Here is a 15,262-nt window from a genome sequence, read left to right as displayed (position 1 = left end):
GTTGGCAGTGGGCTGGTGTTGCAGGACACCAAGTTGCATTTAGACATAAGTTCACAGACCTGATAACCTCTCGGATCCTCGTCTGGACTATGCCAGACGGGAGACTTAGCATTGAAGTCCCCACTAATTATCCAGGGGGTGCCCCCAATGTTGTTATGAATCCTTTCGATGTCCTCGAGGAGATACTGTATTTCTTCGTTGGGCGAGCAGTAGATGGAAGAGATGTAGAGGCACTTATCGTGGTGGGTGAGCAGGATAGTAGTGATGTATTCGGTACTAAAGCTGGGGCAGTAGTTGACCTTTAAGTTGTTATTACACACCAGAATGCCTGTTTTTGTCGTGTCTCCTATGTCCTGATTTGAGAAGACCTTCCACCTGCCGTAGCGGACTATGGCGTTTTTAACCAGGTATGGTTCCTGGACAAGGACCAAATCGGCTTGGTGATCGTCCGCCATCTTTAACACGAATGAGGCGGCTGCTTTGGACTTCTGAGTGTTGATTGTGAGTATATTTAACTTGAAGTTGGTATTCGTAGTGGCCCCGTGGCCCTGAGTGTTGTTGCACTGAGAGGTAGAAATGTTGGGCTGCGTATTTATGTTTGAGGTGCTACACGCCATAGTCGGTTTGTTTTATACGTTGGGATTTTATTCTCTGTAGCATCGTACATTGTTGGTTAAATGCGTTATGGTTAGTGGGGACTTTCTTATTTGGCGGCTGGTCTCTATTATATCTGTCGCAATTGATGCAACAGGGGGTTTTATGGCGTTTGGTGCATTCTTCGAACTTATGCGACTTGGTGCATTGACTGCAACGTGTCTCTTCCTCGGTACAATCCTTGGCTAAATGATTAAATCCGCAACAGCGGAAACACCTGGTAACCGGGATATAATCATCCACTTTGACGTTGGTCCAGGATAGGGAGATATGTCTGTTACTTATGATTGTATTTCTGATTGAGGGGGTGACGGATAGGATGACATGCCGACAATTTTCTTTAATTCTACCCCTTGTTAGTACTGTACTGATTCTACAGTTATTTTTAAACTCTTCCAAGTTGGCATTCTGCCATATGTTATTTTGTTTGTGCATTGTCCGCAAAAGGTCCTCTTCCTCTACCGAGTTGGGCACGTTTAGCATAATTACTCTTGGTCTGCGTCCTTCGGCAACGTGGCACTTTATTTTACTTTTTATGCTATCTAAGTTGTTGATTGCTTTGCACAAAGTTTCCCCGTCAGTATTGTTATTTACTCGTATGCAGACTCCACTCTTGCTAATATTCCTGATGCCTCTAACACTGACACCAAGTTCTTGCGGTTTTATTTCCTTCATTATTGTTTTGGTTATTTCCTCTGTTCTAATGTTATCTTCGTCATTATCCGTATTTGGATATATTAGAACGGCGTGGTTTCCTCCTGATCCTTCGTTTTGAAGTTTAGTTGAAAGTGTTTTGGTGATTGATTTTGTAGTGGTGCTTGGTTTTGTACTTGCAGTGATGACTTCAGCGTAAGTTCGCTGGGGTTTATCGCTGATGGGCGTAGAAACACTTTTTTGACTTCGTAGCTCTTTTAGCATGCCATACATTTGGTTCACAGCAGCAAATAATTTTGCCGCCCGAACCCTAACTTCAGCTCTCTCATGGACACGTACAGTGCTGTTTCTGGACTGGGGGCACAGCTCAATGATTCTGCCGAGGCAGTAGCTTGCTTCTTCCATCATATCTTCTTCCGTGTCCCAAGTTTCCCACACGTTGTTGTCGGCCATGCTGCCTGATGGTGAACTGGGAATCCTCGAAGGGTAATTGCCCTCCTGAGGTCCCGGAGTGAAATCGGTGTCGTCCATTTGGACGAAAACGAAGATGCGACCGTAAAAGCCGAAAAANGTTTGACGCCATGAATCACAACCAATCATCAAGTCCCGTGGGTTTTACAAAAATGTGATGCTCGAGCACAAATGGAACAGGCACAAAAAATTACAAAAAAAAAAAAAAACAAAAACAGATTAATTTAAGTGACAGATCACTACACTGGCATAGTACGATTGCCATGAAGTTTTGGGAAGTTTTATTTTTAATACACTCCATCAAAGGTTTCTGGCATAGTACATTTATCCTATGATAGATGGTGCACTTGTATACGAGCATTTTATTGTGTGTTTGATCGATTTCAAATTGCAAAGACCATTTCCCCCCTCCAAAAAATATCTCTATATATGCATTTGTTACTTACGATATTTGTAATAATTTTTGTTTAATCACTTTATTTCAACTTTTTTTTTGCTAATTATGTATTCGCTCGAACTTTGTTAAAACCTTAACTGTATCCCGAACAACAGCCGAAGTCGTAGAAGGAAATTCGCCTATTTTATCGATCTAGGGATCCCCCTTTTCCAAATTTTAATATCGACTCAAAATAATTTAAAAAGACAAATTACAATAAAACAGTTTATTATCCAACTATCAGAAATTTCACAACCTGCCAAGGAAGAGAGGAAGGAGCAATTAAATAATCAAAATTATAAAGGATTAAAAAATATATATATAAATGGGGAATATCGCACTTCTGACAATCTCTGCAAGTATGTGGGCTAAATTCAAAGAATCCGTGCTTCTCACATGTACAACTGTATGTGGCCAGCTCACAAGTCAGAAAACCTTCTGATTTATTCGTGTACACACCAGACGGAAAAACAAAAAAATATCACGTATCCACAAGCACTCCAATAAATAAATAGAATTGAAACAACACTTTCAAATGTTTTCCCGATGAAAATTAATAATAATAATGTATTTTTTTTTTTTTTTTTAAGTTTTAAATTACTAAGTTATTAAAAAGCAATAACTTACTTTTTAATTGGTTGTTTCTATGTTTTAAGGAACTTTTTCCAGGACAGCCATGTTGCCTAAAAAGAAAGGTCGGGTCATCTGAAGTTTTTACTAAGGAACATTTAAAAGAAATATGATGATCGCCCAGGAATTTTTGGAAACGACTACGTCTTAATTTTTAAAGAAAAATTTTATCATCCAAGGAAAATTTAAAACTTAAAATTTAATAATAATTCGTCGCCAGAGGGAGGATAGAAGATAATCTACATTAAACAGCACAAATTTCCAGTAGATATAAAGGAACTCCCGAACAGAGAAGGATGAAGCAAGATGTCATAACATCATCAAATCCAATTTTAAAAAATTATTACTTTTTAATTGGTTGTTTCTATGTTTTAAGGAACTTTTTCCAGGATGGCCACGTAGCCTAAAAAGGAAGGTCGGGTCGTCTGAAGTTTTTACTAAGGAACATTTAAAAGAAATATGATGATCGCCCAGGAATTTTTGGAAGCAACTACATCTTAATTTTTAAAGAATAATAATGTAATAATAAGTTTCAATAAAAATGATAAAATGTAAATTGAACTTTATCATAATGAGTTTGCTTGAATTTCCTTTCTTCTGAGATTGCAGCAATGTGCAACGGGTAAGCTAGTACAAAATATATGCAGAATATATACACAAATTCCACAATTTGGCTACACGTGGTGGTTGACACAGAAGTCCTTTCAATGATTCAACACGTGATCCTTAATGCTCATTGGGCGATATTATTGACGAACGATTCATTAACTCAGTGGTATTCAATCTATGGGTCGCAACCCAATTTGGGGTCACAATGTGGATATACAAATTGTAAATAAATTTAATTGAATACAAATACACCATTGACAAACTTTTTGAGAAAAATATTGGTTTTTAAAATGTGAAATTTTATTAAATTCTACACAGATTACTATATTGAAAGAGATAGAGATAGAGATAGAGGTTCGGATATGTCTCAGACGATGTCATGCAACTTCATTTTTGGCAAATCACATGACTTCGCAAACAAGTGATGACAACACATTCTATTTACACTGTCAGCATGGCCCATTTGTGAGTTAAATACATTTTACATTAAACTTAGTATTTGTGATAAATGGACTGCTTTTAAGCCGGATGCACACGTGGCGCGGCAAGGAAAAGCAGTGTCGCAAACGCATCTTCGCAATGCGGCAGCACGACCACACAAGCGGCAAACACCAATCTCTCTACATTTTGGCGCATACACAAAATATTCAAGATGGTGGGTGATTCCAATTCTGCTGCTCTCCTCATGTTTATGAATTTTATTTTGTATACATCACTTTATGTCTCTAGAAGACGTCGACAAAAGATTTGACCGGAGATTTTGTATAAGAGACATTTTCTTAGATCGAGAGAGAACTGGTGTTCAAAATACACTTATTCCTCATCTAAGATCTTTCGACAAAGAATACTACTTCGAGTAAGATTAGTTTGTTTTGACTTTTGACTTAAATTATATATGATTGCTTGTGTTAAATTTATTATTTTGTTATAGATTGCTTGTGTTAAATTTATTATTTTGTTATAGTTTCCTGAAGATATTTCCTGAAAAATTTGACAAACTATTAAATAAACTTGGACTGAAGATAAGTAGACAAAATACGAGATGGAGAGGTGATAGACTTGCTGTAACGTTGAGGTAAATGTAGCAAATAGCAGTTAATGTTGAATATGTAGGAACAACGTTTTGGAAGTCACTTTTCCACTATAGTTGGTGACCATTGCCTATGAGCAGTTTGAAATCTCACTAATGAATGCTCGGGCAATGAAGGACATTCAACAGCCTGATGATGACTTGCTTGTGGTTTGGTTGGTTGGTGCAAGGGCCACAAAGGCCAAGCTGCACCATGCCAAATGGTTAATTTGCCAAACTCAATACATATATATTAAATAAAATTGCTTGTCCTGACTGACTGACTGACTGACTGACTGACTCACTCATTCACTCACTGATTCATCATCGCCCAGAGCAGACCACTTAACCTAAAGAGGTGAAATTTGGTAGACAGTTAGGGTACGTCATGGAAACGCACACTAAGAAGGGATTTTTCGAAATTCCTCCGTGGGGGGGGGAGAAGGAGAGGATTAAGGCTTAACCGGAAGAACGGCTTCTACTGAACTATTTTGGATGCAATTTTTTGTTTTTATCTGCGTTATGGTAGGGTATGCCATGGCAATGCACACTAAGAAGAGATTTTTTGAAATTCCCTTGCGGGGCGAGGGGGGAGGATTAAGGCTTAACTGGACGAATGGCTTCTACTGTACTATTTTAGATGTGATTGTTTATTTCTGGTGGTAATAACTTAATTTCCAAATGTACAATATTTACGTATTACGATTTTTAACCAGATGTTCGAACCGTTTTAAATTCGAATTTGTTACTACATATTTGTTCGATTATAGAAAGATTGCAAACGTTCTAGAAAATTGGTCAGATTGAAAACGTTTGATTGAATTAGAAGATTCTCAGTAATAAGGGGTATGTTTAATGCAATAATTTTATACATTTAGATTGTTATAAATTACATAATAACTATGGTTGTTGAAATAATAAATATAAATGGTGTTATGACACCCCACACCATCATTCCAATTATAAGCGATAAAGCTTGCCTCTTTAGAGCAATATCCTTTGCTTTGTATGACACTCAACTGATGGCCAGAGAAGTACGTGCAGAAATAGTGGGTTACGTGATGAGTCACTGGGATGATTTTTCGATAATGTCACATGATAGTCATGGAAATAATTATAGCAGTTCTGTCGAATACTTTGACGATATGTCGCGATTTAATACTTATGGAGGTTTATGCGAGTTAGTAGCAGCGGGACAAATATTTCCATTAACTTTCGAAGTTTACTACAATGGCGAGCTGTATGAAAAATTTGGTGTAGAAGGAAACCCCGTGAAGCGACTGCATTTTAGTTCTATGCAAGACCTGTCTCATGGACATTTTGATGTTTATTTGCCTTATGAAGATGAATTGTCAACATCCATTTTTAATTCAGTTAACTCTGATAGAATACCTTTGAGAAACGTACTAAAAAACCTCGTGCTAGATTTACGAACACAATTAGGAAGAAAAAGCTCTTACAAGCTGCTACTAAATACCAACAAAAGAATCCAGAAGTTCACAGAGCAGCAGCAGCAGCTAAATACCAACAAAAAATCCAGAAGTTAACAGAACAGCAGCAGCTAGATACCAACAAAAAAATCCAGAAGTTAACAGAACAGCAGCAGCTAAATACAAAAAAAGTAATCCCGAGGTTCATAAAGTAGCAGCAGCCCATTACCAGCAAAATCATCCAGAAGTTCATAGAGTATCAGCAGTTCATTACCAGCAAAATAACCCTGAGGTTCATAGAGCAGTCGTTCATAGATATGAGCATAAAAATCAAGGAAACAAACGGAAAGGCAATTGCTTCCATGGAAGATTAAAACTTTTTCCGGGATGAAATATGACCCAAAGATAGCTTATGAAACCGATAAATTAGTATCCCTGGGCACTATGAGTCATAAATGCATACACTGTAATGCCCTCAAGTTTAAAGAGGAAGCACCTGGTATGTGCTGTAGCGCCGGTAAAGTGCAGCTTCCAGCTTTTTTGCCTCTACCTGAGCCACTCAATAGTTTGCTCATGGGCCTGCATTTTGAGCACATTCATTTTATGGACCGTATTAGGAAGTATAATGCTTGCTTCCAAATGACGTCTTTTGGAGCGAAACAAGTTATAGAAGACGGATTTATGCTTACTTTCAAAGTGCAGGGTCAGGTGTATCACTTAATTGGTAGTCTGCAACCTTTACCTCAAAAAACCCCTCAATTCTTACAAATTTATTTTGTTGGAGAGTATGAGAGAGAGGCAAGTTTAAGATGCAGCATCTTTCCTGATGTAAAAAAGTCTGATAAAACAATTACAGGCTATGTTGCACTACTATAACCCATAGTTAAAAAATTTAAAAACTGCTCTTGAAAAAGTACCTCACAATTGTAAAAACTTAGAAGTTGTAATTCACGCTGATAGGAAACCAGCCAATGCTCATAGAGGACGTTTTAATGCACCGACAGCAAGCGAAGTAGCTCTGGTCATAGTTGGACAGCAGTTTGAAAAACGAGATATTGTATTACAAAGTCATGACAACAAATTACAACATATTAGTGAAGTTCACCGTTCGTACAATGCATTACAATACCCGATACTTTTCTGTCGAGGTGAGGATGGTTACTCCATTGACATCTCCCACATTGAGCCGAAAACAAAGTTACCTCTTCGAAAAACCGTTTCTGCAATGGGAATACAAGATACCGATGTCGCTCAGCTTGGTCAGATGGTAGTGCTTCAGTCATCTTTCACTGGGTCACCGCGATATATGCATGAAAAGACTCTAGACGCCATGACGTACGTCCGCTATTATGGTTGTCCTGATTTATTCATTACATTTACATGTAATCCTCGATGGAATGATATTAAAAATGCATTACTATCTGGACAAAAGCCTCATGATCATCATGATATCATTGCTGGGTATTTCACTTAAAAGTTAAGGCATTAATGACATTGCTAACAGAGGGGAATTTGTTTGAAGACGTGCGTTGCTTTATATATTCTGTTGAATGGCAAAAGCGTGGTTTGCCTCATATACACATTTTGCTGTGGCTACAGCAACGTATTTCTCCAGATAAATTAGATAGCATTATTTGTGCAGAGATACCAGACCCTGCGAAAGATCCTCTCCTTCATGAAATTATAAAAGGCAATATGATACACGGGCCTTGCGGTAACTTAAATAACAGATCACCCTGTATGAAAGAAGGTAGCTGCACTAAGAAGTTTCCTTGACCTCTCCTTCAAGAAACTCAAACAGGAGAAGACGGATACCCAAAGTATCGACGAAGAGCCCCAGGAGATGGTGGTTTCACTGTTGAAATCATTGGTGTGACCCTTGATAACCGTTGGGTAGTGCCATATAACCCTGTGCTCTCACGTACTTTCGGTGCTCATATTAACGTGGAGTACTGTAACTCTGTAAAATCTATAAAATACATATGTAAATATGTCAATAAAGGGAGTGATCAAGCAACATTTGGTCTTAAAAATGAAAAGGATGAAGTCGAACTCTATGAAATGCTCGAGGGTGTATGGAGAATTCTGCTTTACCCATCCATGAGAGGTTTCCTTCAGTTTTTCATCTCACTGTGCATTTGGAAAATGGCCAGCGAGTCTATTTCAACCCAAATGACGCCAATCACTTAACAAATATTGTTAACAATCCAGTAAAAACTACGCTTACAGCATTTTTTGACTTATGCAAAACCGATAATTTTGCAAAAACACTTCTTTATGTTGAAGTTCCCTCTTTCTATGTATGGAAAAACAACAGATTTGAGAGAAGAAAACGTGGTAATGACGTCAATGGCTGGCCAGGAGTAAAAAAAAATCAGACTTTAGGCAGGGAATATATCATCCACCCTAATAATACTGAGTGTTATTATCTTCGCCTTTTACTACACGAAATCCGAAACCCTACATCTTTCATAGAATTGAAAACGGTTAATGGTACGATTCAACCCACATACCAGTCTGCATGTAAGGTTCTAGGCTTGCTAGAAGACGAAAGGCACTGGGATGCAACTATGTTAGAAGCTGCGCTATGTGAATCTCCGTTTAGATTACGCTAACTTTTTGCAGTAATGTTGATGTTTTGTCAATTGTCAGATGCTTCAAATCTTTGAAAGAAATATAAAGATACCCTTTCGGAAGATATACGACACCAAGTCGAGTTAGAGTTACAACATAGAGATGTTCGTCTAATTTTAAATGAAGTATACAATAAATGCTTGGTGTGTCTTGTAGATACGGTGCTGTCTTTAGGAGGCCAATGCTTACAACAGTATGGTTTACCTCAGCCATCAAGATGTAATGAAGTGTTACAAAATACAGACTATCTCCGAGCGATGAGCTATGACTCAAATATTTTAGCACAGATTGTAACTACTAATGAAAATTTGTTAAACGATGAACAGTCTCACATTTATAGCCAAATTTTAGAAAGCATCGAAAAAGGCAAACATTTTTCTGGTCAAACATTTTTCTTAGATGCTCCTGGCGGTACCGGTAAGACATTTGTCCTGAGTCTTTTATTGGTTAGAGCGCGAAAAGATACATACATACATAGGAAGGTACAGGCCGAACTCATAGGTATAGCCATAAATGAAAATAGGGAGGAAGGGATAAAGATGATGAAGGAGTTAGAATAAGAATGAAATATAGGGAGATAGGATAGTAGGAAGGAAGTGACCATAGCCCATGGGAGCCATGGGCATCCTGCATCGCCTTTAATTGATAGGAAAACAACATTACATAATGGAATGACAGTGATTACAATAGTTATACATAGATAATAATCGTCGCGACATAGTTTGGAACACAACAGTGGTACAGTGATTACATAAATAAACAGAAAACTTAAAGAAAATAACTTGTGTACAATTAAATCTGCGTGTCGAGTACTGTTTATACATCGCAAGAGAAAAAAAGAACACAGTAATTAACCTAAGATTAAAATTAAGAAAGCAAGTGTACAGCACAAAACAGATGTATAGATGAACAGTATACATACAAGCTACTTGAGGGCAGAAGCCAGGGCACAGGAAGTCCATATGCTTCCCCTGGTGGCTGCCGAAGACACACACTGGTCGTGTAGAGGAACCACAGGAAATTTCCAGATCACCTAGTCCTGGGAGATTGGTTATAACTAGTCCAGGATTTTAATGTCTTTCGCAAAGTTCCTGAGAGCAATAAAACTGCTTTTGTTGTTGCCAAATGAACTGAGGGTGCATGGCCAATGTTCCCCACTGTTTATCACAATGTCCTTAAGAGTTTTCCGCTGGTTAGTATAGAGCGGGCAGTGGTAAATAAGATGGCCTGGGTCTTCTTCCTCATTGAGGACACATAGTCTGTCTGTTTTGCCAAGGAACCTTTTGAGGTATGTCCTCAGGTTTCCGTGGCCAGTAACCAGCTGAGTAAGTTGGAAGGACATGCTGTAATGGGGCTTCGTGCGCTTGTCGGGGATCTTCAGTAGGAAGCTATGCGTAAGCCTTCCCGTGTCGCTATTGTCCCACCTGTGTTGCCACGAGTTCTTGATTACATCGTGCATCATGTTCCTAATGTAGGTGGTGCTAAGCTTGTTGTACAAGATGCTACTGAAAGGGTTAGGGGCAGACCGGGCAAGGAGGTCAGCTCTCTCATTGCCCGGAATACCAGAGTGTCCCTTAACCCAATGGAAGGAAACGTTAATTCCGTTATCCTTTAAGTCCATAATTGTCTGAATACTATCTTTGACAATTGGAAGCGTGTTATTTTCTTTGGCAATTTGCTGAAGAGCAATTTTGCTGTCGCTGTGAATCTGGTAGTTATCGATTTGCAGTTGATGGGAGTTACGCTGGATCCAGTTCAGAGCGAAAAGGATGGCCAGAGACTCCGCCTGGTTATTAGTGCAGCTGGTATGCAGTCTACGACGCATTTGATGGAGGCACTGCTGTTTCTTGTAGGCTACAAAAGCACAACCGACTGCGTCGTTTGCTTTGGAGCCATCAGTGAAAATGTTTATGAGTTGCTTGTTGTCAAAGGAGGAATCTGTGTCTATCATAATAGAGAAGCTAGGGTGGATGGCTTGATAATTGTTGGTCTTATCAATCCCATTGGTTGTAACGAGGTTGGCGATGGTCTTGATGTCTTCTGTAAGAGTGTCTCTGGCTATGATTTCATAAAACTGATCAATGGTGATCTTGTTGCTTGCCAGCTTGCTAAGGTTGAAGTTGATGTACCTCTCTCTGATCTTGAGGTCGATGGGCAACAGATTACTTAGCACAAGAAGGGCCTCTGTAAGTGCCGTCTTGTAAGCTTTTGTCGTGGAGATGACTGAAAGCCTTTGGATTGAAAGCAGCTTTCTTTTTACGTGAACCTTGATTGCAGAAGAACCCCATACTTCGGCCCCGTACAGAATGATTGGCTCGATGGCAGTGGTGTAGAGGATCCTACTAGTGATTGGGCCATAGCCCCACCTGTTTCTGCAAATAGACTTTAGTGCGTGCGTGATCTTGGTGGCCTTCTCATAGATGTAATGGACATGTTCCGTCCAGTTTAGCCTTTGATCAATCATAACACCCAGGTACTTTACCGAAGGCAAGTTCTTGATTTTAATGCCATTTATTTTAATGCTCGGCCCTTTCTTTAAAATCTTCCCCTTTGAGAAAACAACCACATTGCACTTGGAGTGATTGATTTTAAGTTTTGACCTATTACTCCAATTATAGATTTCATTTAGAGTGTTGTTGACCCTTTCCTGTAATACCTTGTGGTCGTAGTGAGACATGAGAAGCACGGTATCATCTGCGTATCCCTGTATAAGGGGCACGTGATCCAGTTGTGACGTATGACTAAACCATCTCACAAATAATCTTAACCGCTACAGGAATATTTCTTTTGGCTGGGTTCCCAGCCACACGAATATTCCGGGTAACGAAAGGGCCGACGAATTGGCCAAACAGGCAGCGAAACTACTCATAAAACCATGCTTCGGTCTTCTTCCTATCACCTACATCAAAAACCAGATATATGACCGCAGCATAGACCTTTGGGAGAACGAATGGAACAACTCAGCAACTGGCCGCACGACGTTCAGCTTCCTGCCATCAATACACAAAAGACAGAATTATCACTATATCACTCCGTCGTTTTCCCTGTCTCAATGCCTAACCGGACATGGCAACATCCCGTCCTACCTCTACAGAATCGGAAGACGAAGCGACTCGACCTGCACATGCGACAACACCACTGAAGGAGACACCTTTCACATTTTATTTGACTGTCCATTCTACGAGACGGCCAGAAGTGAACTAAAAAACTACTGCATCTCTCATGGACAATCGTGGCCTCCAAACTTGGACTTCCTCTGCGCCCATAAGGAAAGCTTTACCCAGCTAACAAACTTTGTGAACTCTTGCACTGCTTTCCGCATTGACTTTCCTACGGGTATCGACCAAGTGGACTCCTCAAGCTAGCCGCTACCATCTGCAGCTACCTCGACCACTGCCTTCAGTGTACTTTATGTAAATATTCTCATTCCAGTGTTACTCTATGTAATCTTTAACTCATCGGGGCTTTATCCCCCCTTTTTGTAATTCCCCTTTTTGCTGTATCTCCCAGTTATTGTAAAGTGCTTATACGCACCCCTCCCTGCCTGCCAGCAGGCATGGTAACGTGTGAACCGCTCTGGCTATGTAGCCACTTTCTCACGGTTTATTGTCTAGGGCAATTTGCCATTCTATGGTACTCATCAACAGATTGTTTATCGCTCTCTGCAATACTCTTTCTACTGTATAACGTAATATTCCAGGATTCCTGCATGTTTCCCTACTCGAGCTTCCAAGAGCAAATATTGTTATCACCCCCCCTATTTTAATTGTAACTAACCCTTCTGTTGTTTGCTGTTCCACCTCCGTGGCAGCGTGCACTGTGTACATAATCGCTGTATTTTGTATTAATCTTTACTTCCTTGTAAAGTGCAACAAGCACTGGTCAACAGCGACCACCCTATATTGTATATGTACTATAATTGTTCTCTACTTACAAGTACGATGCAAGGCACTCGTGGGATACTCCATCTAACCTCTCTTCCTTCCAACTTTTCTAAACCTCTTATACCCCACCCTCTACACCCCTTCTTCCTTCCTTCTCGTATTCAGGCTAAGTCGAAAGACAGCCTTCTTATCTTTAGCAAAAGTAAAAGTAAAAGTACCTCCATGATCAAAAAGTGCTTGGAAACCTTTTTTTACTTGTATTATGCAATTACATACTTTGCAAAATACATCAGTGTCTGAACGTACAGTTGCCCATAATCCTACTGTACAATCTGCCTTGTCCTTTTGTTTCAACCAATCAGTTCGGAATTTGCACTTTGATAGCGTCATATTGAGTGGATTCAAACCATTATATCTATATTCTAACTTGGAACCTGCTATAAACCAACAGTTTGTCGGTATCATTCCGCTAGAGATTTTTATTGGTCGATCACAATCGAAAGAGAGTAAACACGTGTTGACCACGTAATCGGTCACTTCTCTGCACGTGTTAAAAATAGAACAGAATAAAAAAATTACCAATAAAATAAAGCAATACTTAGAAAATTACTTTTTGNCATCAATACACAAAAGACAGAAATATCACTATATCACTCCGTCGTTTTCCCTGTCTCAATGCCTAACCGGACATGGCAACATCCCGTCCTACCTCTACAGGATCGGAAGACGAAGCGACTCGACCTGCACATGCGACAACACCACTGAAGGAGACACCTTTCACATTTTATTTCACTGTCCATTCTACGAGACGGCCAGAAGTGAACTAAAAAACTACTGCATCTCTCATGGACAATCATGGCCTCCAAACTTGGACTTTCTCTGCGCCCATAATACCCTATTCACACTGTATATTTTAAGCCAGCTTAAATGACTAAGCCAGCTTAAGGAATGGAATATGAACGGAACTGACTTAACGTTAAACCGGTTTAACTACCAACAACTGGCTCAGCTTAAATCTCTTTCTCAAAGAAGCTTAAGTCGCTTCAAGCTTTCCACGAGGTCCGCCACAAGTTCAAAAATAATGGCGGAAGCAGATGGAAAAACATTTGAGGGTGAGAAAAAACGTTCAGAAAATTGGTCGGAGGAGAAGATTTCAGTTTTAATTGAAATATGGCGGGAAAAGATAGATGATTTACGTCGAGCGAAACGAAATAAAAGTGTATATGAGGCAATGGCGGCAGAAATTCGTCTTCGGAGGCCAACCTCCAGAGCTAGAACGTGGTCGGAAGTAAGGACGAAAATTAAAAATTTAACTGCCAAATACAGGTAAGTTAAAATTGTGGAAATACGTGATCGTTAAATTAATTATCGTTTAATATTTAAATAAAGAATTCTTTAAACAATTATATTTCGAACGTTGATAGTAAATGACGAAAATTATATTTCTTGTTACTCGTACGATAATCGTAAATGATGAAAACATCAAATTAATAACTATTATTAAATTTAAAAAAAATAATTCTTCCTATTTGAAACATTGAAATTTTCTTTTTATTTTAACTAGAGAAGAAGTAACGAAGATTGGGCATTCGGGAGGCAGCCCATCTACCTGGCAATATTTCCAGGCAGTTAATAGCATTATAGGACATCAGCCAGCCCAGAATATAGCATTAATCGAAGAGAGTTGTAGCAATGTGTTACCATCACTCGAATTGGATACAGGTAAACTATCATTAGATGTATCCTATTTGTCTATATCAAGATCTATTACTTAACCATCAAAAATATTTGTTATAATAACTCAAGTTCTCATAATACTTGGTCACTTTTAAATATAACACAACATTCTGGAATTTATTATTAAAATTGTACATCTGTGCCTTTATTACCATTTGGCATCTATAACTGCAAGAACTATAGAATGCCGGTTAAATTCAAGTTGTCAGAATACATTTGTCTGGATAGACATTGTAAAATATTTAAGCATGTTCACAAACTCCATTTTACATATATTTTTGTTTAATTAAGCATTTAAGTTCTGGTGATTTTTCTTGTGGTTGTTACTAAACAGGTAATCATCATTTACTCTAATAAATTAATGTTTTTATATGATTTACATCTTTTATTGTGAGTATTTAAATAAAATAAGTGTATATTTTTAAATAATTGTGCTTGTATCTTTTAGAGAACGATGAAAATTCGAATGAATTGATAGATGTACCAGTACCAGAACGACTTGAACCCGAAATAAGGGTGACAAGGTCATCAAAGAAAAAGAAACGGCCACTGGAACGGCAAATAAATGAATTATTAAGTGAAATTAAAAGGAGCAATGCCATTTCTGAGGAATTGGAAAGGAAATCTATAAAAATTGCAGAGGAAGGACTGCAACTAGAGAGAGAGAGTATAGAATTGCAAAAGGAGTTGTTATCTATAATAAAAATGTCTAATTAAAATTTGAATGTTTATGATTTGAAATAAAAATCATTTTTATTGTATATGATTGTTTATTTTCCTCAATTGAAAATACATATTTGATGATTGCAGGAGGACTGCAGTTATAAAGTTTATTTTCCTGACTTTATAAATGAATAAAACTACAAACACTAGACAAAATTTCAGTCAAAGTAATTTATTTCAGCTTAATGTTTGAGTATATAAATTTTATAACAGTCTCCTGATTTTCAAGAGCTTGTTTAAAAAGAATACAAGGAGTTTCATTTAACACTCAAGTTATGAGGACTGCTCACATAAAAATTAATTTATATTAATGATTTTAGAACAAACAGAT

At 38.4% G+C, this 15,262-nt stretch overlaps 2 protein-coding genes and 1 pseudogene across 2 annotated transcripts; all 3 read left to right on the top strand.

Moving 5' to 3' along the window:
* Positions 1–5,393: 5,393 nt before the first annotated feature.
* On the top strand, positions 5,394–6,087 carry LOC111623711 (OTU domain-containing protein 1-like). Its single transcript, XM_023366397.1, has one exon. It carries the CDS (start codon positions 5,426–5,428, stop codon positions 6,068–6,070), a length of 645 nt encoding a protein of 214 aa, XP_023222165.1. The 5' UTR covers positions 5,394–5,425; the 3' UTR covers positions 6,071–6,087.
* A 240-nt stretch (positions 6,088–6,327) lies between these two features.
* On the top strand, positions 6,328–9,509 carry LOC111623710 (annotated as a pseudogene).
* Positions 9,510–13,570: 4,061 nt separating this feature from the next.
* On the top strand, positions 13,571–15,215 carry LOC111623724. The gene is made up of 3 exons (XM_023366409.1): positions 13,571–13,797; positions 14,036–14,193; positions 14,657–15,215. The coding sequence occupies exons 1-3, from the start codon at positions 13,703–13,705 to the stop codon at positions 14,923–14,925; spliced, it is 522 nt and encodes a 173-aa protein (XP_023222177.1). The 5' UTR covers positions 13,571–13,702; the 3' UTR covers positions 14,926–15,215.
* The last annotated feature ends 47 nt before the right edge of the window (positions 15,216–15,262 follow it).

The sequence above is a fragment of the Centruroides sculpturatus genome, unplaced genomic scaffold (assembly GCF_000671375.1).
Source record: "Centruroides sculpturatus isolate CEXI.00-Female unplaced genomic scaffold, Cexi_2.0 scaffold80, whole genome shotgun sequence".
NCBI classification, from domain to species: domain Eukaryota; kingdom Metazoa; phylum Arthropoda; class Arachnida; order Scorpiones; family Buthidae; genus Centruroides; species Centruroides sculpturatus.
This window is presented reverse-complemented; position numbering and strand designations above follow the sequence as displayed.